At 37.6% G+C, this 25,302-nt stretch overlaps 1 protein-coding gene across 7 annotated transcripts in view; it reads right to left on the reverse strand.

Annotated features, from left to right (window-relative positions):
• Positions 1 to 477: 477 nt before the first annotated feature.
• The window catches only part of INPP4B (inositol polyphosphate-4-phosphatase type II B), a 317,054-nt gene continuing 292,229 nt past the window's right edge, over positions 478 to 25,302 (reverse strand). For 5 of the 7 annotated variants that reach the window (XM_085057499.1, XM_085057495.1, XM_085057496.1 and 2 more), the window contains one exon: positions 5,812 to 7,182. In XM_085057499.1, coding sequence (XP_084913625.1) covers positions 7,008 to 7,182 — 175 coding nt within the window. In that variant the 3' untranslated portion in view covers positions 5,812 to 7,007. Of the gene's footprint in view, positions 5,770 to 5,811; positions 7,183 to 21,214; positions 21,859 to 25,302 lie in introns of those variants that run through there. The other 2 variants (XM_085057498.1, XM_085057497.1) reach the window with 2 other exon arrangements.

Consider the following 25,302-nt stretch of genomic DNA (forward strand, 5'->3'; position numbering starts at 1 on the left):
TCAAAAAGCCAGCACAGAAGCAACCTGTAATTATTTCCTAAGGTCCATCACTGAGATGGTGAAGATGTAATACCAGACAAAGCATGACATGTCACCTTTTTAAAAGTCTTCTTTATGAAAGATGTTGATCCCACCTGAAATACAGGTCAGCAGTTATGTGATAGGGATTTCCTTATGAGCATGTGAATGTTTCGTTTGTTTTGAACTAGAAAATGCAGGACCCTCCTGGCTCTGAGATGAAAGTTGTACTGAGACTAGAAACAATAGAAACTATTAATTTCTGACCATTGCAGGCTCTTAACTGTTGTATCAGAACTATTTTAAAATCTTTGCTCCTAGCAGTGATGAGACCTGTGAATGGACTTCCACTAACTCCTTTAGGAGGGAATCCACTCATCAGTGTGGACAATCCTCCCTCTGTGCAACACCACTGCAATGACAATGAAAAATGGGTAACAAACAAAAAAGTCAGAAACATAAAAAATAAACATTACATTTATTTAAATAAAAATATACACACAATGTACAATGGACATGGCTTACAGACTTGCAATGAAACAAAAATGATATATCTTGAAATATAAAAAGTGTTGAATTGCTATAGATGTGCTTCATTTCTCTGGACAAACACATGCTGTGGACTGAGGTCCTGTTGTTAACATTATTTGTACACACAGCCCTGTGTGCTCCAGAATGTAAGACAGGAACTTCACAAGGGACAGCTACACAAAAGGAATACAAGTACCAAAGTAATTTGGGATTTTAGGAGTTTGAAAGTCAGACCACTCATGAACAGAAGTGCTGAAACCTTTTAAGCACTTTGTATGCTTGGAGAGAGTAACCAAACACCACTGCCAAGAGCTGGAAACCTAAGTAAGGGCAGTGTGGTTCAAATCTCACCACTCTTAACCCTGCAAGCCCAGGGCAGTCTTTTATCACAGTCAGACTCCTACTGCAACTCTTTCTCCCAATCAGAACACAAACCCCATGCTTTATGTTTCAGTTCTTTGGAACAGGGCGACACTGGTTCACAAGTGTCTTCTAGTTTATTTGTCCTGAAGGGTTTGCTCACATCTGAGCAAATGCAAGTTTTTAACCTTGCATTATGAGTATCTTGTTGATATTAATGGGTGTTATATTACTTATTCAGCAGATGCTATGAGAGAAAGAGGATATAAATGTTTGAGTGCTGCAGAGTGTAAGCTGAATGCTCTGGCAACACAACAATCAGTGTGTTGCATTACTAAGGAAAAACAGCAATGCTTTAGGGACTGAGGTCTGGCAATTTTTTTTTCTCTGTAAAAAAGCATTTGTGTGATTTTTTGTTTTAAACATGCAATATACAAGGTAGGCTTGTGTTTTGAAAAGTAGCAAATTACTTTAAAGCATTTCCATTGTAAACATCTGCTTTTAAGCTGCAATGAAGTGAAAAGCAAGATGCAAATTAATGTCTCATGGCATTGCCTATACAGTACACTTCTTTACAATAAAAAAGACCATAAATATATATATCAATGATTTCAAGTTTACAACATAACCAACTGACACAATATACTTATAAGACTGTTAACTGATTACATACATTAATTCACACAAGTAATTCTGCTGCATAGTTTTTAATGGAATTGCTTTCTTTATTACACCAGTTGATGCTCAGTGCATTTTCTGCTTTTTTAAAATGGACCATAAGATTTCCTGGAACTTGTGTTTAATCTAGAAATAAAAATAAGTTTTCCCTGAAACTTTTAATAGGTATATTATAGAGTGGGCTTCAAAATGAAGTGTTGCACTTCTTTATACCCAAATTGCTAGTGGAGATTCAGAATACCATTACAATTTATTCCACTGCAACTAAGTGAATTTTCATCAGAAGTGATTGATTTAGACACAAAAAGGGTTTGTTAATTTCCTCTTTTCCCTTATATAATGGCAAAATTCAGAAAGTACAAAAATTAGCATTGCAAAGGACTTCATTAAGGCTCTTTTCCAGTTAATATTTTGTTTCAGCTGTCCTCCTAAATTATTTGCTCTTTATAACACAGACATTGCTAGTATTCCATCAAAATACACAGCTTCACATCAACAAAAATCAGAAAACATAATTAAAAATTTCTGTTTCCTAACTGCTCCATAAAAGCCAAAGTATAAACATTAACAAGGATGTATTTTAAATTCCTCAAAAGACTTCAGAAAAAAAGATCTGCCTGCTTAATGTCAGTCCTAGGCGTGTTATGTATTATAACAATATTACAGTCATCTCTGAGAAAAAATTATTTTAACATTTTTTTCCTTATTTCTTTAGGCATGTTAGACTATCTCTGCATTTAGACACTGTTCTGTGGTAAAAAATCCCCATGTAAATGTGTAATGCATTGTACAAATATTGAAAGCTAGAAGCCCTTATTTCAGGATTCCTCAAGACAGATCCTGATTTGATTTCTACAAATAATATCTTCTGTAAGACAAGATTTAGCTTTCGATGCCAGATGTATTTTTGAATTTTCATTTGTAGCCCTTGAGAACTTCCCTCCCTCAAAGCAGATTTTTTTTATACTTTACAAAAGTTTTAAGAGAGCAGGTATGGAACAATGTTTGGGAAGCCACCACCAAAACCACTACGTTTGCCTTATTCCTTTGCAAAACAAACAATGTAGTTTGCTTATAAAAATTAATTTGTTTAGTTTTACTCCTCTGATATCCACAGTGAGCTACAAGATTATGTGCAAGACCCCTGGGATGATTGAACTGCTCTGTTCAATTCAAACAACGCACAGGGCTGGAAGCAGCTGCAACAAAGAGTAAATGTACACCAAGTAACACAACCATCAACCTGCAGCAGAGTCCTCTTTGTTTCTCCATAAAAGGCAAACCAGAAAACCCATGGATTTTGAATCCATGGTCAGCTGACACCTCAGCTGATGGCACAGCCTTTCCCACACTGGGGATCCACAGGGACCACAGTAGCCCCCAGCAGGCAGTGACGAAACAACAAAACGTTTTGCCCATTTTGGTACAGAAGCAATGAGGCTTTTTCAGGAGACTTGGAACACCTCAGGTTTTACAAAGGTCTCCTGACCTACAATATGTTCCAATAGAAAAATTAGCAAGAAAAATTTCAGTCTTATTTATCACAAAGCCCAGCCAACTCTTCTGTAATGGCCCAAGTACAATGAAGTTTTGCTGCAGTCCACTGATGCGGGTTTGGGTTTTAGTCTTAATTGCCTTTAGCAAATAACAGATTATTTATTTTCCCAAGAACATATTGTGAGTGGCTGCTAAAACTAAAAGGACAGTAATCTAGGGCCATTTTTTTTCTTTTTCCTCGCCAAATCCATGGCTTCAACATGAAAAAACACTTCAATACAAAAATAACATTGTAGTGGAAGTGGCAATTTAGAACGCAGGGAGGATTAAAATGCTGAGGCAAAGTCATGAAAGACTATTTTCCTGACAAGAAAATCTAGATAATTTCATATTTTGAACTTGATAGAATGCCCATGGGACTCAGATAAAGAGCTAAAGGAACCTATAGCACCCAGCAGTGAACGCCATCCCCACTCATATTTTTACAGGTAGTTTTAGAATTACTGTACAATGGTTGGCATTCTCTGCTGTATACCTGTGGGTTATTTCAGAGATCTCTAAACTGCAATGCAGGACTTTCTACGCTAATTATAAACATGTAGATAATGAGGGCTAGTGCAGCAGTCTGACAGAACTAAACATTAACTTTCCTAGGAAGAAAACCTAGGAAGGTTTACATTCCATAAATCCAAAAAAAGTTTCATACAGATCAGCTACATTATATTCATAGATCCAAACACTAATTTATGCACATATCCAGTCACCCAATGAGTATTGCCTACTTCTACTGGTACATGACAAGAAGAAATCAGGGCATTATATACTCATCTGCCTGAGCTTGTCCATGATGCAATGCCAGCTCTTCTGACATCTACTGAAGTAATACATTCCAAGAACAAGGAAGAAATTGATGACAACACATTATAGTTTAGAAATAAAACCTAATGCATCAAAACACTACTCACATTACCTACTTTACTTTGAAAAAAAAGTTCCAATTAAACTTATTGTATTTCTGGCTCCACTGAAGTCAATGAATATTAGAACAAGGATCTCCTTCTGATGTTTTCCTATAAGCTCCAAAGTCTGATCTTGCAAATATACAAGATGGATTTAATTTTAGCCACATGATAAAACATTTCCATGGGATCACCCAAATAGAATTTGCAGAATTAGGCTCTTAAATTCTTACTGTTATAGTTACAGATTTGTACCCAGTAATGGGTATTAATGGCTTAAAAAGAACAAATTATAACCCATGGTGCATAGAGATTTCGTTGACTTCTATAGGAGTAAGCAAACATTAACTTCTTTATCCATGGCAATTACAATATCCTACAGATGCTCAAATTCCCAGGGTAGTTTCATAAGGATAAATTTCTCATACTTCTGTTCTAGATATGAAAATCAATGCATTACATAAAGGGGATTAACCAGTGAATACTTGGGAGTTTTAAATTGTATTTCTCTCTGGAAGGCAGAAGAAGGCAATAAATACATACAATTAGAAAACACAAACATTCTTTGCAAGACAAATTTCAAGACTAACACAAGCTGGCAGAGCATTTACATACATTTTTAAAGCTGATAGCTCTTTATCCTAGAGTGTCTACCTGCAGCCTTACAAATTTTATATAAATCAGCTGCAGTGGCTAACTAGTCCTAACAAAGCAGTTTACTCATAATTATAACATTTTGGGCTCTGTAATAACATCCATGTTTTCATAGCCTAAAGAAACATTAACTCCTGTATATACAACTTATTTTCCCTACCCCTAAAGAAAATTTACTTTTAAGGGTTTACACTAAATAGAAGGTCACCTTACTTGTGGAACTAATCCCTCTGATTTCAGTGTGATTTATGTGAAAGTGAAATAAGTGGTATTTGGCTGGGGTACAAAAAGCCAAGAGCGATACATCCAAATGAACTGCAGGAATCAGAGTGGAATTACTGAAATTACAGGCTGCAATTACTAAAAACATATTATGAAGTTACCATACTTATGTAAAGAAGCTAAATGTAATTACCAAAATTATATTTAGCCCAGGTATTAACTTTAGTATCTTTCACAAATATTTCTGCGAAGGACTATCATTAGTGATCAAGACCTCAGTGCTCCGCAGTTTCCAGAATACACTTTTTCCATCAGTAAAATTCCCCTTAAATCAAATCTCAAGGTTTGTTTTGGAGTCAGAATGCTACCTCCCAGATTGCTGATCTCTGTTCCTACAGCAAATGTCATTTCCCTTATTTATCTTCAATCAAATGACCCCAAAAACTAATTCCAGCTGGCTTATGAGTCATACCAAGCTTCAACTTCACAAAGATACGTTGAATATATTTGATTTTCCGAATATCCATTCCATTGCTTTTTCCATTGCTTTCTGGTATTTATTTCATGACTGACCAGATTTATTTTAATGCAAAATCATAAAACCTGATAAAAATAACACCTCCACTGGTTATACATTCCCAATTCATACATCAAAACAGCGGTTGTTATATTCACTAATTAGCATGATGTATGCTCCTGATTACACTTTTATTAAACTTAGGTGTCAGCTTTTCCATATGTCCCTTCTGGAGGTCTGTAGTACTTTGGGAAAGCCATCAGTTGTATCATGTTGAATGCATATTTTCTGCATTTGACATTCTTCAGAACATTCTCTATGCGGCATCCTTCTCTAGTGAAAGGGGGAAAAAGTACAACTTCATGAAACACAGAATAAATAAATATGCTTTATTTGTTCATTGCAGAGTTTCAGCAACAGTTGAAGTAAAAATAACAAAGATTCAACTCTACGTTTTTGTTTTCCATGAGTGATGATACATCTTACAAAATTAAATCCAAGGCCAGGCCCAGTACAGTTATTGCCCTCAGAAATGAGTGATAAGATTTTCCATCGCCCCTAATGTATCTGCCCTTGAGGTTTAAAGTTCAGTAAAAAAAATTTAAATACTTTAATGATACATTTTGTTCTAATTCCAGAAATATATTTGCCTTTTTGCTTTTTAAACCTTTTCATACCTTTTCTTTTCAATTTGTTTCCTATATATGTGTGAGTATACATTGTCCTAAAATGCGCATTCTAGGAATAAGGCATTTTATTAAGTCTGGCCCTAGAGATTTGTGAAGGAAAGTTTCATCTCTGTTTCATTTCCTGTATGTTCAGCTTTGCAATGAAAAAAAAGAGAGAATGGCTTTTCAAACAGCCCAATCCACCTCTCTGCTTTATAAAGGAAGGATGTTCGTTCACATACAGTACAAAAGTCACAAGTGCCAAAGTGGTGCATCAGGACATAAACAGGACTTTGTTAAAAAGAATATAAAAGTGTCTTTAAAGCAAAAGCAACTAAAGCAACAATTACAAACAGGTTAATTTCATTACAAAACAGAACTCATTCTATTCCATTTAGTTACTCTACAGAAAAGGGTTAGTTGTAGCAAAGTAATAATCATTTATTAAACAATAACAATCCCATCAGCTAGTAACAATGAGAAAACCACAACAAAAGTCTCACAAACCATCGCCCTGCCGTATTTGTTTAGGGGTTAGTTTGTGTTGTGCAAATTCATTTTTAATTTTTTTTTTTTTGGTCAGACTAATTACTCTGGAAAGAGGGGTTCAAGCATTCAGGATTCCACATCTTCTACTCAGTGACAGCATTGTTAGTGGGCTTTCTTTGCACTAATTACAGTGGGAAAGCTTTACTATGAACAGAAAGAGCAAATCAATTCACTCAATGCATAGTATATTTCTCAGAGTTCAGGAAAAGAGAATGAAAACACAGTACATTTCAGACATTGGTATTTTAAAGGTGAATCCTTGGGGTTTGAGACTGTAGAAATATTACAAGATAATTCCTTTTTTTAAAGTTAGTTTGTTGCTGTTTGTAGAAAAGAAAGGAACACAAGTGAAGTTTATTGATATTTGGCTAATAGCAAAGCAAGACTTAAAATAAGCCACACAACCAGCAAGTGTGAGCTGACAAGCAGCAGGGCGACGGGATAGAAGTGTCGAGAAGTTGGCTTGTTATCAGTTAGACAGCCTGTTTCGGGATCATCCGATTCATTCAGTGCTCCCTGGGTTTGTCTGCTGTTAAACAGGGGAAGTTAGGAACAGATAGAACAGCATTTAAATAGCAAAGAAAGCCAACACGCAGCTATTTTGACAAAGTGAAAGTACATAGCCATTTTGATGAAATAGATTTATCTTAGTATTTCCAATATAACTGTTGTGTTCTACAGCTGACTTGGGAAGCACAATGACTGGGTGGCTGCTATATTAATCCTGCTAGGTGCCTTGTAGTAGTATTCACAAGTGAACATTAAATATCTTCCACAAAAACCTACACTATCACTAAAATGAACACACACACTGAACAGAAATGAAATAAGTTAAAAAAAAAAACTAAGGAAGCAAAGAAAAAAAGATAATGAGTATGTCACAATTAAACAAGGACAAAATAGTGTCTCCATGGTGTTCACAGGCTTTTCAGTCCTGCTTCATTAGGAAGTTTATTGGCAGAAATATAAAGGGCACACACTCTTTTTGGAAAGAATGAACAGCTATCCTAAAATAGTATAAATTATGGTAAATCAACTTCAAAAATTCATCAGCACTGGTGACTCAGTTTCAAAATCAATAGGAGTTCTTTTGATTTGAAGGTTTGTACTTACATTCCTGGAAATAAATTGCCTTGTAACTTCTTCAGTCAACTCAAGGAGGAACTAATTTGCTCACAGGGAAGTTCCACTGAATCACTCTAATTTTGTGTGGTCACTGTCCTACCAGAGCAACAGGAATACGCTCACTGCCAGGCTTTGCTGTTGTAGTCTTGGCAGCTTCTCTACAAGTAGAATTACTCACCCTTCAACCACACTGTTTCAATCACCTGAAGGTTAAGCGCATGCATTCAGGAGTCCTGTTTATAGATTTCCTTTGGGCAGTAAGGACTAGTAAGATTTTTATTTTTCTATCTACTATGAATATCCTGTGATGAAAAGTTAACTCTCCATTTTTCTCTGTGGACTTGAGAATTTCCAAATGTATCACATGACAACACAGTGCCTTTTCAGAAGCACATGTCCTAGGTATGCTCTTTTTTCAAGAAAGAAAATGTTGGCAGACATGAAGAGGCTGTGGGACAGTAAAGGTATTATCACACAGCCCCTGGTAAGATGAGAAGGGTACTCTGAAGACAGCAGCAGTCACATCAGCTTACAGAAAGTCTGCCTTTCTGACTTGTGTATTAAAGGGCAATGTTGCATTTCTCAAGCTTGGATAGCAAGAGAGGTGCAAGAACTGCATTAACAAGTGGAATCCTAGGCAAGGGGTTGATCAAAACCATTCCTTGCACAATTTCTCTTTTGAACAAGCCTTCCACAATAAGTTCTTAATTTCATTTTTTGCTTTGAACATTCAATCTGTATGTTATACTAATAAAGAGGACATCACATGCTATTTTAAATACCAAAATAAAGGATAAAAAATAAAATCCCTACTGTTTTCACCTAGGTCAAAGAAATATCTGGTGGCAGTGTGCCTGCTGCTTTTGTTCAACAGATTTCACATGTCCATGGATAGAACTTGGGCAGAATGCAAATTGTACTGTAGACATTTTCTCAGAAACTGTCAAGGACTGAAGATAATTGCATGTTACATTGGCTTTGTGAACACTGAAATTACTACTTCTGTGTGTCTCTATGAGACTTCCCCAGTTAATGCCTCTGTCCTAGAGCCATCTAGGAGGAACATCCTTCCTCTTCTGCTCACAGTGATGTTGTTACCATTTGTGATCAGCTGTGAGGACTGACTGTATCACTCTCTGCTAATGTCATATTTTCTCATGTATTTCTATATAATTTAAGAACCTACTGCTTGTCGTTTTCCTTTTTATCTTAATCTTTACAGCATCCCACAGGTCTGCCCTTTAGATCCTTTTGCAGTGTCCCCTCACCCCCTTCCTACTCTTCAAGGTGAGCCTGCTGGTTTCAGCTCACCCCCATTATGCTCACAATTCAGAGCACTAGCTTAACCGTCATAGTTAAGCTCTCTCTTCCTTCCCAGTCACAGAGTCCAGGTGAATTCTGTTTGTACCCTGAGTCTTTTCCACCACAGACCTCATAATTGCTCCTATGGTAGACCAGATGCAGAGACCAAACTTTTTTCCTCTGGAAAAATCCATCTGGGCAGCAATAAAGTTGAGCATTCAGTAAGTTTGCACAGCCACTGCATTAACCAGATAGGTTGGATACATCAGTGTGGAGAGCTGGAGCTTTGCATGCCAATGGTTTATTCCAAGCGGACTGAGTCACACACTTGCAGGCTGCCCCTACAGGGATGAACCCTAGCATTTATGTGGTGTTCCTGGTTCTGTTGGGCTCCACATCTCATCAGCAGTGTGACTGTCTTTTATCTACATTGCTACAAAGTTCCATTAGCAACAGTGAGATTTAGGCAGGTGGAATGATGGAAATACAGATAAAAGCCATTTGTTCAATTATTTCTTTTTTCAATAGAAAAGCCTATGGTACATTTGTTCTTTGATATGCTGAAAAGAATGATCAGTACCATTTAACATAAAAAGTTCTATCTTCCCCTCAGGAAAACGACTGCAGACAGCTGATGCACAGGGACCTCTGGTTGCCAAATTAGTCACATCATTCTGTGCTTGATCCAATATGACATCCTTAAAATAGAGCAAGAGGATCCAACTCCATTATTAGCTACCTAAGAACAGGCTGAGCAGAATAGCTAAATATGCTTTTAATTTAAGAGGAATATTTGATCAGGGTCGGATGCCTTGCCAATATTTTTCAATGCACTGCAGTGACAGTGTCTTCCAACACACCCTAAAAGTGTCCTCTACTAACTATTAGACAAATAGTTACTAAGTGACTATTAAACAAAGCAAGGCTCTACACCCAGATGTCAACATCACAACATTGCTTCCCCTGTCTCATCCAAAGCTGAAGAAGTTTTACTGCAAACAGCAGGAATCCCCTGTCAGTTGAATTTATTTGGTTTCTGACTGACAGCATAACCAGAACAGAGTGCTACATGTTAAGGTGTGAAGATACAGCCAAAGTTTCAGGTGTTCTCTCCATCACAGACCATACTCTAAAAGCTCGGAACTCACACCAAAGGGAAGGAAGAAGACTCTCAAAATAACCAAGAAGTTAGTATTTCACAAACACATGCAATTTTAAGAGGAATAGTAAAAGCTTCTAAGTCTGTAACATCTGGAGTCATGAACACCCCACTAACCTATCATACAATTTTTATTCATTGAATCTCAAATTGTTCATTTGAGACTTACAGCACAGCACAAATACATTGTAAGAGCCAAGGGTGCTCTAAGTTAATGACAATATAACCATTTCACGCTGCCTTCTGACTCATTTGATGTTTTATCATCTTAAACTCCTAGTGGGATAATGCTGCATGCTTATCAAATGAGACAAAGGCAAAGCAGCAGGTATTTTCTGTTGTTTTTAAATTCAGATGATAAATTGTTTGAACCTCAAAGCAGTGAAGCAGAGACAACGAAAATGGTGTGAGGAAAAAGCCTCTCAAGTCTTTATAGAGTCAAGCACACACACAAGGGCACATTCTGACTTTTGATTATCAGTCACACTGACATCCCTGTGAAAGGCTTTTGGAGGAGATGCATTTTCACACTTTGGGATATATGCTTCTCTTTATAAAACTTTTCCAGCTCCAGTTATTAGTGACACTGGAAATGCTAAATTGTCCTACAGCAGTACTTAAGGCACAATAGATAGACAGTTTTCTATCAGCAGCTTTGTATCTATGTGTGGTAGTGGTGATCACGGTTTGAATTCATGTCCTGCTGCACTTGTCCTTTATGGGAATTTTCCTTTTTTTGCAGATAGACTCACGTAAGCAGTTTCTAGTCCAGCTTTGTTTTTCTTGTCAAACTCCAGTGCTGACACAGAAAAATAGCAAAAGTGAGATGCTTCTCTAGAATCCCATCTGACAATAGCAGAGATATTTCTTTTAATAGAAAGGATTGTCAACAGTTCTCAATCTTACACAATTTTGCTTACTTACCTGCTCTTTTTATTTCAAGACAGTAAAATTTAGAACTTTCAAGAAGCAGCTTCTCTAAAGTAGTATTTGGAATGAAAGCATCTTAATTTCTACATTATATATGTTAATGAGATTGACTGAAACACTTCAGAGAACAATCAACTGTGTTAATGTGCAGCACAGCAGTTTGAGAAAGCAGCCTTAACTTTTTCAAAGAGAAAAGGAAGGATCCTTGTGAATGTCTTCTAGTCGTTATGAAGCTGCTGCACTATAATATCTAGAAGAATAAAACGTGATTCAGAAGGAAATAAGCAGGTCTCAGCCTAGACCTGAAGGATTTCGTATCAGAGAAGAACTCAGACGAAACATATAAAGGAGTATTGGGCAACAAAATTTTATGTTGAAAGACAAAGTTGATACAACAAACCTTTAACCATTAAAAAAAAAATGGTTCTGCATTGTTTCAAAATGGAAGATATAGGAAGGGAATGAGCAGAGACCTTTTCTGTATTAATGATCTTTATAATTATTCTTTTTCTGATGCACATTGTTATCAATAACTTACAATTTTTTACCTCAAATATACATGGCACTAAATAAAGTAGAAGATGAAACTGATGAGCAGTCACAGAGCTAAAAATACTAAGGAATTCAGTCAGTGATTTGAGACAGCTTCTATTTAAACATACATCAAAAAACAAGACAATCTAATCTGTTCATCAAATTGCAGTACTAACGCCCCTCTTCCTATTTTACCTTTTGTGCTGCAAGGTTTTCCCTACTGTTCTTGTTTGTGCTGGCATCCTCTATCTCCCTACTCCTTTCTTCTCTCCTTGTTTGGCTATAACACATGACTTTTCAAATGCATTATTTAAGAAATGAAAAGGAAAGCACACCATCTAACCTGAGGCTTGACCACTGAGTTGGACCAAGCAGCAGATTCATGGTGTAGTCATGATGATATGACACCTAGATCTTGAGAAACAGCTATTATGAAATAACTGATGGTTTTGAGCTCCAAATTACTATGGGGTTTCAGTCTGTCCAGAGCTAAAAATTTCAATTTTGAGGAGGTGGTCAGAGACAGCAGGCTACTGGAGCTGTGGAGAGGCTACAGATTTTAAGCACTATTATGGACAGGACATAACAGTTCAGCACAGAGCAACAGATTAATAAACACACCCTCTTGCAGCAGTATTTAATAACAGGCAAGGAGATACTTGGTCTTACAGCCACACAACCATATCCAGGAAAACCCTGTTGTGTTATGTGATCACGCTGACAGGCAGGGATCCTTTGGCAGGAATGCTGAAATCAAAATTCAGCTTACACAAGTCTTTTCCTCTGCTGTGTATGTGTTCTCCTCGAAGTCAAAATCATTATAAATGTGCAAATTTCTGACCTATTTTATTGGCTTAGCTGTGTTTGGATTTCCCAGGGCAAGTGAAGGAGGCACATGCCCTGCACTGCAGGCAACGAAAAAGCACAACTCACTCCAGCTTTGGAATGTAGAAACATCTCCCAAATTGTTAACCAACAATTGCTCATCACAGAGCATCACCCCTACTATTTGTCTCTGTTTACTTTTAGCTCTGTTTACCATTAACTCTGAAGAATAGATGAAAGAAGGGCAGTTTCAAGCCTTATATCTAATGTGCATGAAACATATGCTACTGGAAAATATATATGTTTAACAGTATTAATCCTAGCACTTCAGAAATCTCTGCTGGTTGCAGAAGAATGAGTATTTTCCTTTGTGACTGATGCAGAATTTCTGCAAGAATGTTCGTCCCTCAACATTTAGAGTATCTGCGTGGTAAAAAGTAACACTGACAAAATTAATATCATAAAAATTAAGAATCATAAAGAAAAAATTCCAATTAGAATCCTAATTTTTGTTACTGCTGCATTTAAGACACCTATATTAGCAGGTTAAATCCACCCTCAGCAGCTGAACAGCAAAAACCAGTAGACTTTAAGGGTCCATGTCCCTTAATCTTCCAATATGGACAACCAGATACCACCCAATGGGAACAGTACCTTAGTCATGCCAACTCCCAAACTGCAGAATCACCTGAGAGTGCACAAAATCTGCCAAAACTGGGCCAGGAAACATTTAATAATTTCACTGGATAAAATTACTAACATCATGTTCTAGAATCTATCCCCAGTGGTTTTTAATTTACAAGTGTGGGCAGAGGCTTCAAGTCCTGCAAAGTCATTGTGGTGACTGTGTGAGAGATTAGCTTCAGAACTGAAAAGTGATGGGTTTGGAGAAGAGATTCTTCTTTACCTGTCAGGACAGCTGAGCAGTTTTTGAAACATGATTTTCACCTCTACTATACTCCAAGGAAAGGATTTGCTGTTTCATTCTGCTATTTACCAATACTGCTCTGCAGTATTACACATCAATTCTACAAAAGTTTCTCTTTCTATCAAAAAATATGGTTCTCATAATCTTTCTAGACACTCTTCTATAAAGTATTAGAATTACATATTTATGGGAAATTCTCAGGACAAAATTGCAAAATCTATCCTGACAAACTTCTCTTGCAAGGTTTGAAATTCAATCCAATGTACAATCAACAGTAAAGCAAATGTGATCTATGTTTTTGTGCAGGAAAACAACCAAACAAAACCCCACATGTTTTACCATCAGGTAAGTTCTGAATACCCACAGCATTTCCCTTCCAGAAGGTTATGGCACTGGCATAATTGGTTAGTGAGTCACACTGATTTCTAGTCTGTTTCTGTCATAGCAAGAAAGTTTTACCAAGGATGTGGTTATACATTTACCTCATATAGCACAGTGAAATATAAATCCGTGATATATTTATATTTATCATATGTCTAATCAGGTTTAAATGCTTCCTGTTGACCATGAAAATAAATCTTCGTGAATCATCTCTGTTCTTTTGGCAAAGGTTTTTTTAGTCTTTTTCCCCATGGTGAGGACAAGTGGCAAAGCTGATTCAAGAGGCAGAAAAGACTTCCTGTATTAGTAAGTAGACATGCATGAAGAATAATCCTCAAAATCTGTCATTCATTTCTAGGTGTTCAAATCTATGGGTGGGATGAGAAAATTAAGGTCAGAGAACCTTGGTGGCGTAAATAGAAGATCACTTAATCTATGTCGCATCTGTAATTTGGGTCATTTTAAGAGAGGAGGGTGCTGAACACAGGAATTATAAATTTGAATGTTGTGATATACTGCTTTTTTGCCTGCAACTTCGGTTTGAGATATACAAAAGGAGAAATGTGTCTGCTTCTGATTAATGACACCAACTCACATAATCTCTTCATGGGATTACCCAAAGTGTGAGTCATAAACCATAAGCAAGAGCTGAAAAATGCTATTCCATTTCAGCTAAATAATGTCAGTTCATTAAAAACTTTCACGTAACACACTGATACATTTTTTTAAAAAAACCACATTAACAGTTTGAGATCTAATCTGTTCTGATCCCAGCTGTTCTTTGAGCAGCACACACAGTATGTGGCTATATTTATACAAGGGGAATTCATGCACATGTAGATTCCCCAGTCACAAAAAAAAAAAAAAAAAAAAAGCACTTAAATCTGATTTTAGCTGGTACCAGGAACAAAAAATGTAGTCCTGCTTAGGTTAGGTGGGCAGCTAACCAAAATAACCCACCCAAAAATGCATAAGCTGGGATGCAGACTGCTGCAACCTGGAGATTGTATCCCAACAGATCTACCAATGAACCACCTTATTTTTAGCAGGGAGATTTTAAGAGAACTTCATAAATGCAAGGAAAATTCTATTTGAATCCCAAACACACTATTTTTTCCATCTACTTCCTTCAGAGCAAACAAGAAAGCTGGATAAAATTCTCATTTAAATGCCTTTATTGTCCTTTCTGTTAATAGGTAGCGTGTAGAGACTTAGAGGAACAAACCCTTCCTATGAGAAATTGAGAGTGAATGTAATTCTTTCATTTTAATTGTTTTGTTTCAGTATCTTTCTAGAAGACGGCCACAGTTTTTGGAGCCTGTTCTTCAGGAGGAAGCAATTTTCTTTCCCAAGTACCAAGGAGGAGAACTGAAACTGAAATATTTTAAACGGTATATTGAAAAGAAGCTTTTTCTGTTTGGTTGTTAACTCGCATTTATAAGGAAGTTTTTGTTTGAATACAACTGCAGATTTATTAAGAAGTTTGCCATATCTCACAAAGACAATATTGGCACAGACTCACTTTTAAAGCAAAAATAGCACTGCACTGATGGTGAGAATGAAGAGATGAAAACCCATACTGTTTTGCTCCTAGTATCAAGAAAAAACAGACTTTTGGAAGATTTGAGATCACTAAAGACTAAAAATCCAGTAAGCTATGTATTTACCTCCTGCATCCCTAAATCTTTGCCAACAGCAAGGAGTAAATAATTTATAACACAGGTGCAAATATCTTCCTCTCTATAATAATGCCACGTTTTTCTTACTGTTACAAAGAGCTGAATGAGGTGGTTTTGCTCAGTGCAGTCACAGTAATTCACAGTTTGCCAAAGATCAAATATGCAGCTCTTAGGATAAGCTCTGTGAACTACTCAGGACTCCCTGAGCAGAAGAGGAGTTCACTGCACCGTCAGTATCACTAAACCATGAGCTGAGTCACTTACAGATAAAAAAACCCCAACAATTTCCTTCCTGACTTGGATTGAACTATTGATACATGCTAATTTTTGTATAAAATAATTTTTTTCTATGTGGCAGACTGTGTTCTCTCAAACACACAATCAGCAGCAAGGAAATACTCTCACCAGAGTTTTCACTGTACTGCCTTGGGACCTTCTACAGAAGTCTGCCAATTCCTGAAACTTTGGAGTCTCTGGGGTAGAGACAATTTAAGTACGAACTGTTCAGCAAGCCACATATGCAACTGCCAAGCAGAACAGCAATGGGGCTTTCCACTTTTGGTGGTAATTGCAATCACAAGTAAGCAGGATGGATGCTGTTTCTTAAATGCTTATAATTGGGAAAAGAGGGTGTTTTACTATGAAAAATTCAAAACATATAACGAAATTGGAAACATTCAGGATTTTATGGGAAACATTCATCCATTATTATTTTCTTCCAAAGAAGCAGCAAGCCAGTAGCAATATTGGAGTATTTCCTTCCTTCCTTCCTTCCTTCCTTCCTTCCTTCCTTCCTTCCTTCCTTCCTTCCTTCCTTCCTTCCTTCCTTCCTTCCTTCCTTCCTTCCTTCCTTCCTTCCTTCCTTCCTTCCTTCCTTCCTTCCTTCCTTCCTTCCTTCCCTCCTTCCCTCCTTCCCTCCCTCCCTCCCTCCCTCCCTCCCTCCCTCCTTCCCTCATTCCCTCCCTCCCTCCCTAGGATGGGACACAGAAGGTAGCAAGAGGGTATAAATCTTCCCTCACTGGGGTGGTGGAGGGTTATTTCTCTCTACAGTGCATTTTTCTACTCTATTATGTTAACTGCTTTTTTTGTACGCTATAAGGAAAACAGTTTAAGAAACATTTCAGTGCTTCATCATCTCATGGTGCCCCCACTTTAGATAAACACTGCTCCAATTTTCCAGAAAAACCCTGTATTTTGAAGTAACTTCAGTGTTCATAGAAGACAACATTGAATGAGGTTGTGCTGGGGACAATGCCAGCGCCCCCTATTTTTCACTCACTTTACAAGAATACAGTTCTCAACACAGTCAGGTCTGAGACACATTAAATCCTGGCATTGCTCATGTTTCTGGCCATGTTTTCTTTAATCATTAGGAAAACCAGTAACACTCATATGCTTGAGGTGCTTGGATCAAATAAATATGAGCCATAGGCCAGGTGTTCATACAGAAAAATCTACGGTGCAGCCAAAAAGCACATAGGTTGTCAGTGAGAAACATTTCATCCTCCCCAAATGCCCATAACAATGTCAGGCCTTAAGGAATTCTGGATCCCTTTTACTTTCTAATAAATGCTAATGCCCTTCAATTATCCTATAACTCATCCCACACTAACCTCACTGGGAATGATACTGCCTTTCCGGGTGGGTGAGATGTGTTAACACTCATAGTCCTCTCTAGCACTTGCTCATGGCCAGAGGACTATGAAAAGGTGCAGCCACTGTCCAAAAAACTGTGAGCAGGCTGATGCTGTCCTTGTTTTTTGGCTAATCCTGAGCTTCTGTGGCTGTTGGAAAGCACTTAGAGACTTCTGACAACTAAACAATTTCTCTTTTTTTAAAAAAAAATCTCAATTATTCTCATAGCTTTACTCTCAATTAAACTTTATTAAAAACTCATTATCAGTTCACATCATCTCATTGGAGCCCAGTATACATGGAAAGGATCCTGACATCATGCTTGTCTCTTTTTATTAGTATTCAATTCTGTGTTTGTTAAATATGCCATTAATGCACTGCTACTCACAGCTTAAATAAAATTTATAAAACACAAAAGCTGCAATTAAACAGCTAAAGCAATTTTAAAAAATTATGTCTGCTGAGATATGATATGATATGATAACAGAAGTCTCTTGTTGTCTCATTAATGTACAAAGGAGACAGGGTTGGCTTGTGTACTCTTTGTGTACCATGTGGTTCATGATTCCTTCCTACTCTCTTACAACGTGGTTAGAGCAAACACTCTGAATGCCCTGAACGAATTCCTTTGGCTTTGCTCCTTGCATGAATTGTTAATGATGGCAGATATGAGATTCAAAAAAAGCTAAAGGCATGTTGAGTGCAGGCCAGCAGCGGCAACTTGTCAGACAAGGATGTTTGTCAATGCAGACAAAGTATTTTGGTGCATGAAATAATAAGGGACATTTTCCCAGGTATGGTGCATAGTAATGAAACACATGCAGAGCACTGTAGAAAATGTAAAATATGATAATCCACCCTAAGATGGAATTGCTCACAGATAATGGAAACTTCAGTGGAAAAAAATGGGTTTACATTTGACCAGTAATGTTCTCTCGAGTACAAAATAATTTAACAACTGAAGAAGTAACAGACAACCTGAGGGCGAGGAAAGAGTTATCTACCAAAAACTTGCTTTCATAAAGATACATACTTTATTTAGAAAGCTTCCTCTCCCTCCCATTCATTCAAATTATTACCTGCATATTTTTACTAAGGAACTCTGGTTATAAATAAATTCTTTTAAAAAAATAAATACACCAAATCACAATGGTAGAAAAATTAGAGCAGCATTTAGTGAAATACTGAAAAAGGTTTTGAAGAAAACAACTTCTACACATCTGTCTACTCAAACTGGCTAAATATTTGCAGAATTCATAGTTGCCAAAATTATGTAAGCAAAAGTAACTTTGTCCAGAAGAGTTATCAAATAAAGCTTTTCTATGAAAATAAACAGCAATTTAGGATAAATGCACTATAACTACATTGCTTAATGGCAACTGCTCTCCATGTAAACAAGGAAAGTAACCAAAGTGGACTTTAAACCTTATTTCAAATCATCCAGTAGTTATTTTATTGTATGAATTAGACAAACCAACAAAGGAAGCAACCAATATATTGTAGCAGCTGAAGTTGAAACAGCAATTTAACAGTGCACTTATAGCTTCTTACACATTTTTTCTTTTTAATAACTTCTGGCTTCCTTGACCTCATGATAATAAATAAATCAGTGTCTAGTGACAAGTCTATGTTTAAAAGCACAGCAGGTGCTGATGCCAGCAAAATCTTCCTCAGGCTAAGTTTTGTCTTCCTACCTTTATTTTACCTTCAACTGTTTACCAGGATAACTACAGAATACACTTCCAATACCTTATCCAACTCCTTTCAAAGGCAACACATCATATACTCCTTAACTATGAGTGGCAAGTCTTTAGGTACTGAACTGAACAGCCCAGGCTTCCCCTACATCTACAGAACATCCATGGGATGATTCAGAGCCCCTAAATCAGGCAACTAACCAGGAGAGTATTGGGAACTTGAGTCCTTAACTAGGCATTAATACAATGGGTATCTAAAATTTTATTGTAGAAACAGCTTGATTATAAGTGTTGCACTGAATTCAATGGTCTTTGGAAAAATCTTCTCCAGTGGCAATTGCCCAATACTTTTCTTCCCCCATCTTCACAGAGTTTTATGATCTCCAGCCCTCACTTGCACTGCCACTGCATCACCTAAAAATGAACCTCGCAAGCCTCAGATTTTCTCTCCAGCATCATAAACATGGTCAAACATGATGAGAAACAACATAAACTTTCACGCTCACTTGACAACAGAGTAGTTTTGAAGGACAGTCTTGATTTTTCTCTATAATGTGAATAAAAGAAAAAACCGAGATTTACGAGCAAGCAATTGTCTGTTTTGGGCTACATTATGATGTGGTACAGAACATTAGGCTTTGCAACAAGATTAAGTGTCTTTTATTTCTCTTTTCACATTCCATACCCAATGGAGTATGGATAGCAAGCTTTAAGTTTTTATTTTTGCCATATAAGATCATTTGATTTTTTCTTCTCTATTGTAATACATATTTCATTTAATAAACCTTATAATTAAAAAAAACCCCTCATCTATTCGAGGAGTACAATTCAGAGGGGGTTCATTTAATTCCAATAGTTTTAACATCTGTGGTTTAAGTTGCAGAGAACTTCAAATGTAGCTATTGAAGTAATACATTGCTTCATTTAAAACGGAAAGTGGATGCCTAATGCATTTTGTAGTGCAATAATAATGAAGTTGTAGTATTTGCATAAAGCAGCCCACAGTAATATCTAGTGTTGGTCCTGTCTGAAAAAAGGTCTTTAGACTTCTGCTAGCCCGGTGTGGACTCATTATTCCATCTGATTACACATTAGCATAGAGATCAGTGAAGTCCTCACTACAGAAAGCCACATTTGGGGAAGTTTGATACCTCATCTGTGCCTGAAAAGCCAAGTGCATGGGGAGAAGGTGCTTTTTAATTTAACTGTTGGTGTGGACTGTTAGTGGAGAGCAGACTGGCCAGAAAGGACTGGTCACAGCATCCTAAAGATATGCATTTCCTTCCCTACTTGAGATACAGCTGGTGCAGCAGGGCATGGGACAGGGCTCACCAGAGACCTCTGACAGCAAATTTCTATCCAGGGTTTGCTGGTGTCATTCCTTTGGCTTTGCTAGAGCCATTCCGGCTTTATTTCACGTAAAGGCTGTTTGTCCAAGCATGTAATAAACATATGGGGCACAAGCCAGTATTTTGGAAAAGACTTATGTGTCATAATTCAAAGCACCTGAGGGAGACGATGGCTGTTATAGGCACAGTACTCACTGGACTGCACTGGGCTTATGAAACACATTTGAGTTTTGCTTTCCAAATGGTTTTGATTGGTCTGATCACTCTCTGTTTCAGAGGATCAGTCTCTTTATCTTACCAACTCACTATTTGCTAGAATTATATAATCCTGATACTCACTATGATAGTTTTTTCTTCTGTTGGGTGTGTATTTATGGAGGTCTAATTCAAACCTAAGAGGTGAACTCCAAATGGTGTTACTGTATTAACTGTAAAAACAAGCAAAGCAGAACATTTCAGGGATTATTTTGCTCAAGAGGGAAACACTCTCAAAACAGAACTGCATCTGGACAGTATGTGTCCTGTGCCTGAGTATAAGCATGCAGGAGAAAATCTAAGCTGTGAGTTCAAGTTCATTACCACCTCATGCAAGTTTATTACATTGGAATTAAACTTAAATTGAGACTCAAATGGCTTTGTTATCCCTATTGTACTGCATGAAAGAAGATTCTTTGTGACAGCAGGAAGAATGATTGTCTTTGGGACAGAAAATAAAAAGTTTGTGATACATTTGTCATAAAATATTTTTTTAAATCAGCTAAGCCTACAAAGACTTTTCTAGATCACTGTGCTCAGCAGCCTCTTGCCAGCAAATACCCTCGGTCTGAAAGTGAGAAAAAGTGTCTGATTTGAAAAGTGTTACTGCACTCAAGTTTCCCTGAAAACCAGAAACAAGAGCTCAATCACATTATATGAGATGACCACATTTTCCTAGAGCTTTTATCCCACCAAGATCTTCATCTACAAACAAGCATTGTCACCTGAAGATAATAAACCTACAGGGCAACAGAGAACATGAAAGTCTCTACTGTTTTAATTACCTTTTAATTGCCAATCAAAGCATGCAAAAAACAATCAGAAACCACAGTGATACAGAAAATTTCTCTAAAAATAGTTTCCTGCCTTGGAAAAATATTTGCAAAGTTTGTAAGGCATTTTAAATAGTTCACTTAATTAAGTCACATACTTAATCAGCAATGTGACAAGCTAAAAAGTACCAATTCCTACATTTCTATATTTGGCTATAATTGTGTGTGTGTGTGTGCGTATTACGTGCACTATAACACAGACCAACATACTTGGGAGGCAAAACTTCAAAGTATGCAATGTTGCCTTGTCAAGCACCACCAAAAGATTATTTCAATTCCCTGTAGGCAGAAAAATATTTTACTGACTTTTGATCTACTAGATTGAAATTATGCAAATTATAGTCAGACAGACAGTAATCACAATCACAAAAAAAATATTCTAATACTTCTGTAGAGCAAAGTCAGCATGAAACATAAGGCTCTATTCACACTAAGGGCTTAATGGAATTGTGGATGCCCCATCCCTGGAAGTGTTCAGGGCCAGGATGGATAGGGCTTGGAGCGATCGGGTCTAGTGGAAGGAGTCCCTGTCCGTGTGAAAAGTCCATTCCTTTCCAGAATGTACTTTTCCCTCTGAGAAAGAGCAGAAGGATGTCAGTTGCTACAAGAACACATCAGTATTTATAGAATGCAGCAAGACAACAGGAAAAAACAAACCTACAAAAGCAAAAGGAAAACCCCCCTATTTAGCAGCACATCTCAAACTGCTTCCACTGCACATGAGGGAAAATAAACTACATCATAGTGGTCTGACAAGTGCTAGCTCACTTTAAAAATAAATTCAAAAGGCATCTTCACATGGCAAATGATGTTCATCTGTGTAACAGGAATGTCAGACTAAGTTTAAAGTGATTGTACACAAATTTGCCGATAATGCTATTTTAGCAGCAAATTCATTCAGAGAAAAGTGACATAGGGAGCAACCATCTCCCGAAGGCGACCATGCAGCAGGAAAGCAAGGGAGGACTTTATTCAGGATGATGTTGCAGGAGGAGTATCAATCAACACTCAAGAGCTTACACACCAGCTCAGCAGTGTCCAGGAGGCAGCCAGCCTTAAACCCCGGCTGCTGTGCAGCCAGTATGGCTGCATTTGGTATGTCAGCATGAACCAAAGCAGCAAAACGGAGTGAGAAAAGAGAATTAGTAATGTGCAGAATAGGAAATGTCAGTAAGGTAATGAACTTTGTTTACAAGCTTTGCTATTGCTCACTCAAGTACAGAAACAGGACTTATATTTAAAGCAAAGCAGCCTATGAGAAGAGGCCGTTTTAAAGAAAAAGAAGATTCAAATTTAATTTCCAACAAAAAAGGGACTGCGATGTCATAAGTGACTTGGCAGATCTATACTAGCTTTCTCCCATTTTAAAATTGAAAGAGATACAAGTACATTTCTTTGTCTCACCCTTTTCTTGTCAATTATGAGCTTTTTGAGTCAAAAATATTTGACATTAAAAAGTGCAAATGGAATAAATATTCTAACCAGTTGTAACTAATATTATCAAAGCAGACTCTCGTGGATTTTCAGAATCATTTCATGGACCTTTGAGAATGAGATGTTGTTGTAGCTGCTTGCCTCTGCCTGATGCTATTTTTATCATTTCAAAAGTAGCCAATAATGCCTCTGCCACAGTACTAGTTTAGCCATTTTTATTTCATTCCTGAGGCTTTCCATGTAACAGCCTTTCAGCTGAAATATACTTAGAACAGAGACCATACTAGTCTTGGTTAAACTAAGTGTGCTAAAAACCAAACCAAACCAAAAACAACCAAACAAACCAGACCAAGTGTTGATTTTTTTTTCTTATCTGAAATGTATTATGAAAAACACTCTACAACAACCTACTGTGGACCCTCCCACAGTAGGTTGTTGTGGAATGTGATAAGTATTCCTGCTTACCACACCACCACAGGGCAGTTTGCTGGAAGTTACAAACCTCTCTGTGCTGATTACTTTGTATTCTGTAGATGCTCTGTTGTCAACAGTTATGAATGAGTTATCAAGGAATTTAAATTAAAAAAATCACCAACTTTGAAGCATCAAGGAATGAGTTTTGCAAAATGAATAGAAAACCCAGCATTATTTTGACAGGAATGATATCTTTTCATCAAACTTTTCAGCTCATCAAAGACACAAACTATTAACCAGATGATCCTACAACAGGGTCTTATGAAATACATGACTGTGTGATCAGATTACACCTTAAACTTTTCAATTTTTTAGTAATCTAAACAAGTTCCTCAAATCTAACAGTGCTGACTGACAGGGTAGGGATGTGGCTGAGCAGTAATTTTTTTTTTTTTTTTTAAAGCCAGGTGCATCTCATTGATCTACTGCTGATAATTGGCTGATGCCTTTTTAGCCTGTCTTCCTCTGGAAGCAAAGGGTACATGCTAGTTCTTGGTGCAAGGGGAAGGAACAGGAATCTGTGCATTCCCTCTTTGGGCACAGGGACTGAGCTCAGCTAAACTGAAATGAGGGATAAGCAGCCTCAAACATTACCTTGTTCTCCCCAGTGTTAGGAAATGAGGTGAAGGGGGAGGCTGTAGCATGAAATGAAAGCTGATGATACGTCAGGAACCCCATATGATGAATGAAAGAGGTAGAAAAGGAAGATTTCTTATAAATGTACTACACAATAGTTTCACACAAGGATAAGTGAGATTCCAGAAAACCACACCCAGAGGCATCTTCTGACTCATTAACTGGTAACCTAACTAGGAGGCTGGGTCATACACCAAAGTATTTAATCCCATGACAGAAGAGAGTGGCAACAGTGATTCCCTTCCCAGCCTCTGACCTCCCTGGTCTAAGGGACTTTAAATCCTGGCTAAGTCTTGCCTGGAATGGCAAGAATCTGCAGAGGTAGAAACTTGCTCTGGCACCTTCCTGGGGCATTAGGAGCATCTCCAGGGGCTTTTCCCACTTCTGGAAGACAATACACATGTGGCAATATCAAGTCTGGGGACAGAAAACAAGCTGACAGGGAAAGAAGCCCACAGCAGGGCACAGGAACAGCACTGCAGATGCACCGCCAAAGAAGTGCCCAATGATTTTGGCATTAGGGATATGTTTAGAACCACAACAGCAACACCACCGAGTCCCAGGGCTGCAGCAATTATTTTAACTGTTCTAGCATTACGAGTCAACTGTGGAGGGATTTGGCTGTGCATTTTGAGAGCACTCCAACCTTTCCTTTGCATCAACCTCCTTATGAACACATGCTTCCTGTTTATACAGATTATAGTAGAGACTTGGGCTGTTAAGAATGCAAGTTCCCAAAATTATCTCCCAAATTTATCTCTGGGTGATCCAGACAACAGGATAGTGATATAATGCTGCTGGCTCCATTAGTGGGTGTAGCTCCAGGGAACTGCAGATAACATCATGAAAGTACGAAATATATAATAAGCACATAACAATCCAAATGAAAAGTCCTTTAGTCACTCCACTACAAATAGCCACCAGGATTTGTACTGCAGGTAAACACAGAGAAAGAACTTGTTTCCGCCAGCTGTGCCAGTGAAAGGCTGCCAGTGGCTGCTGTAATGATAAGGACATGTTTATGAAATGTCACTCACCAAACCAGCGCTGCTGCAGAAAGCAACAACTAGAAACTACTGCTAAAACTAACTCCCTCAGCTGACCTGAGAAAGGCTACAGTCAAAAGGGTTCTTCAACATACTGTACACCAAGATGACAATGAAAGAGAGTAAGAAATAGAGAAATGCTCACTGGAAAGAGAAAACAGCAGCAGAATGAAGGGGGAAAACCTCATACATCGCAGATAGTTTCTCAAATCATGGATATGAAATATTGGGGGAGGAGGAAGAGGGTGGAATTATGTCTCTCCTTCTATTTTTGTATCCAATACGATTTTAGATTCTTTCCCTAAAGATAGATTCTTTCCCTGAGATAGAAAATTTCAGATCCAGTGGCCGAAGCTGAACAGGACCATAATTATTTGAAAGCAGAATTGTACAACAGAACATGCCGAGTGGCCTTATGAAGACATAA

This window comes from Lichenostomus cassidix, chromosome 4, assembly GCF_008360975.1.
Source record: "Lichenostomus cassidix isolate B80296 chromosome 4, HeHo_3.0, whole genome shotgun sequence".
In the NCBI taxonomy this organism is placed as follows: domain Eukaryota; kingdom Metazoa; phylum Chordata; class Aves; order Passeriformes; family Meliphagidae; genus Lichenostomus; species Lichenostomus cassidix.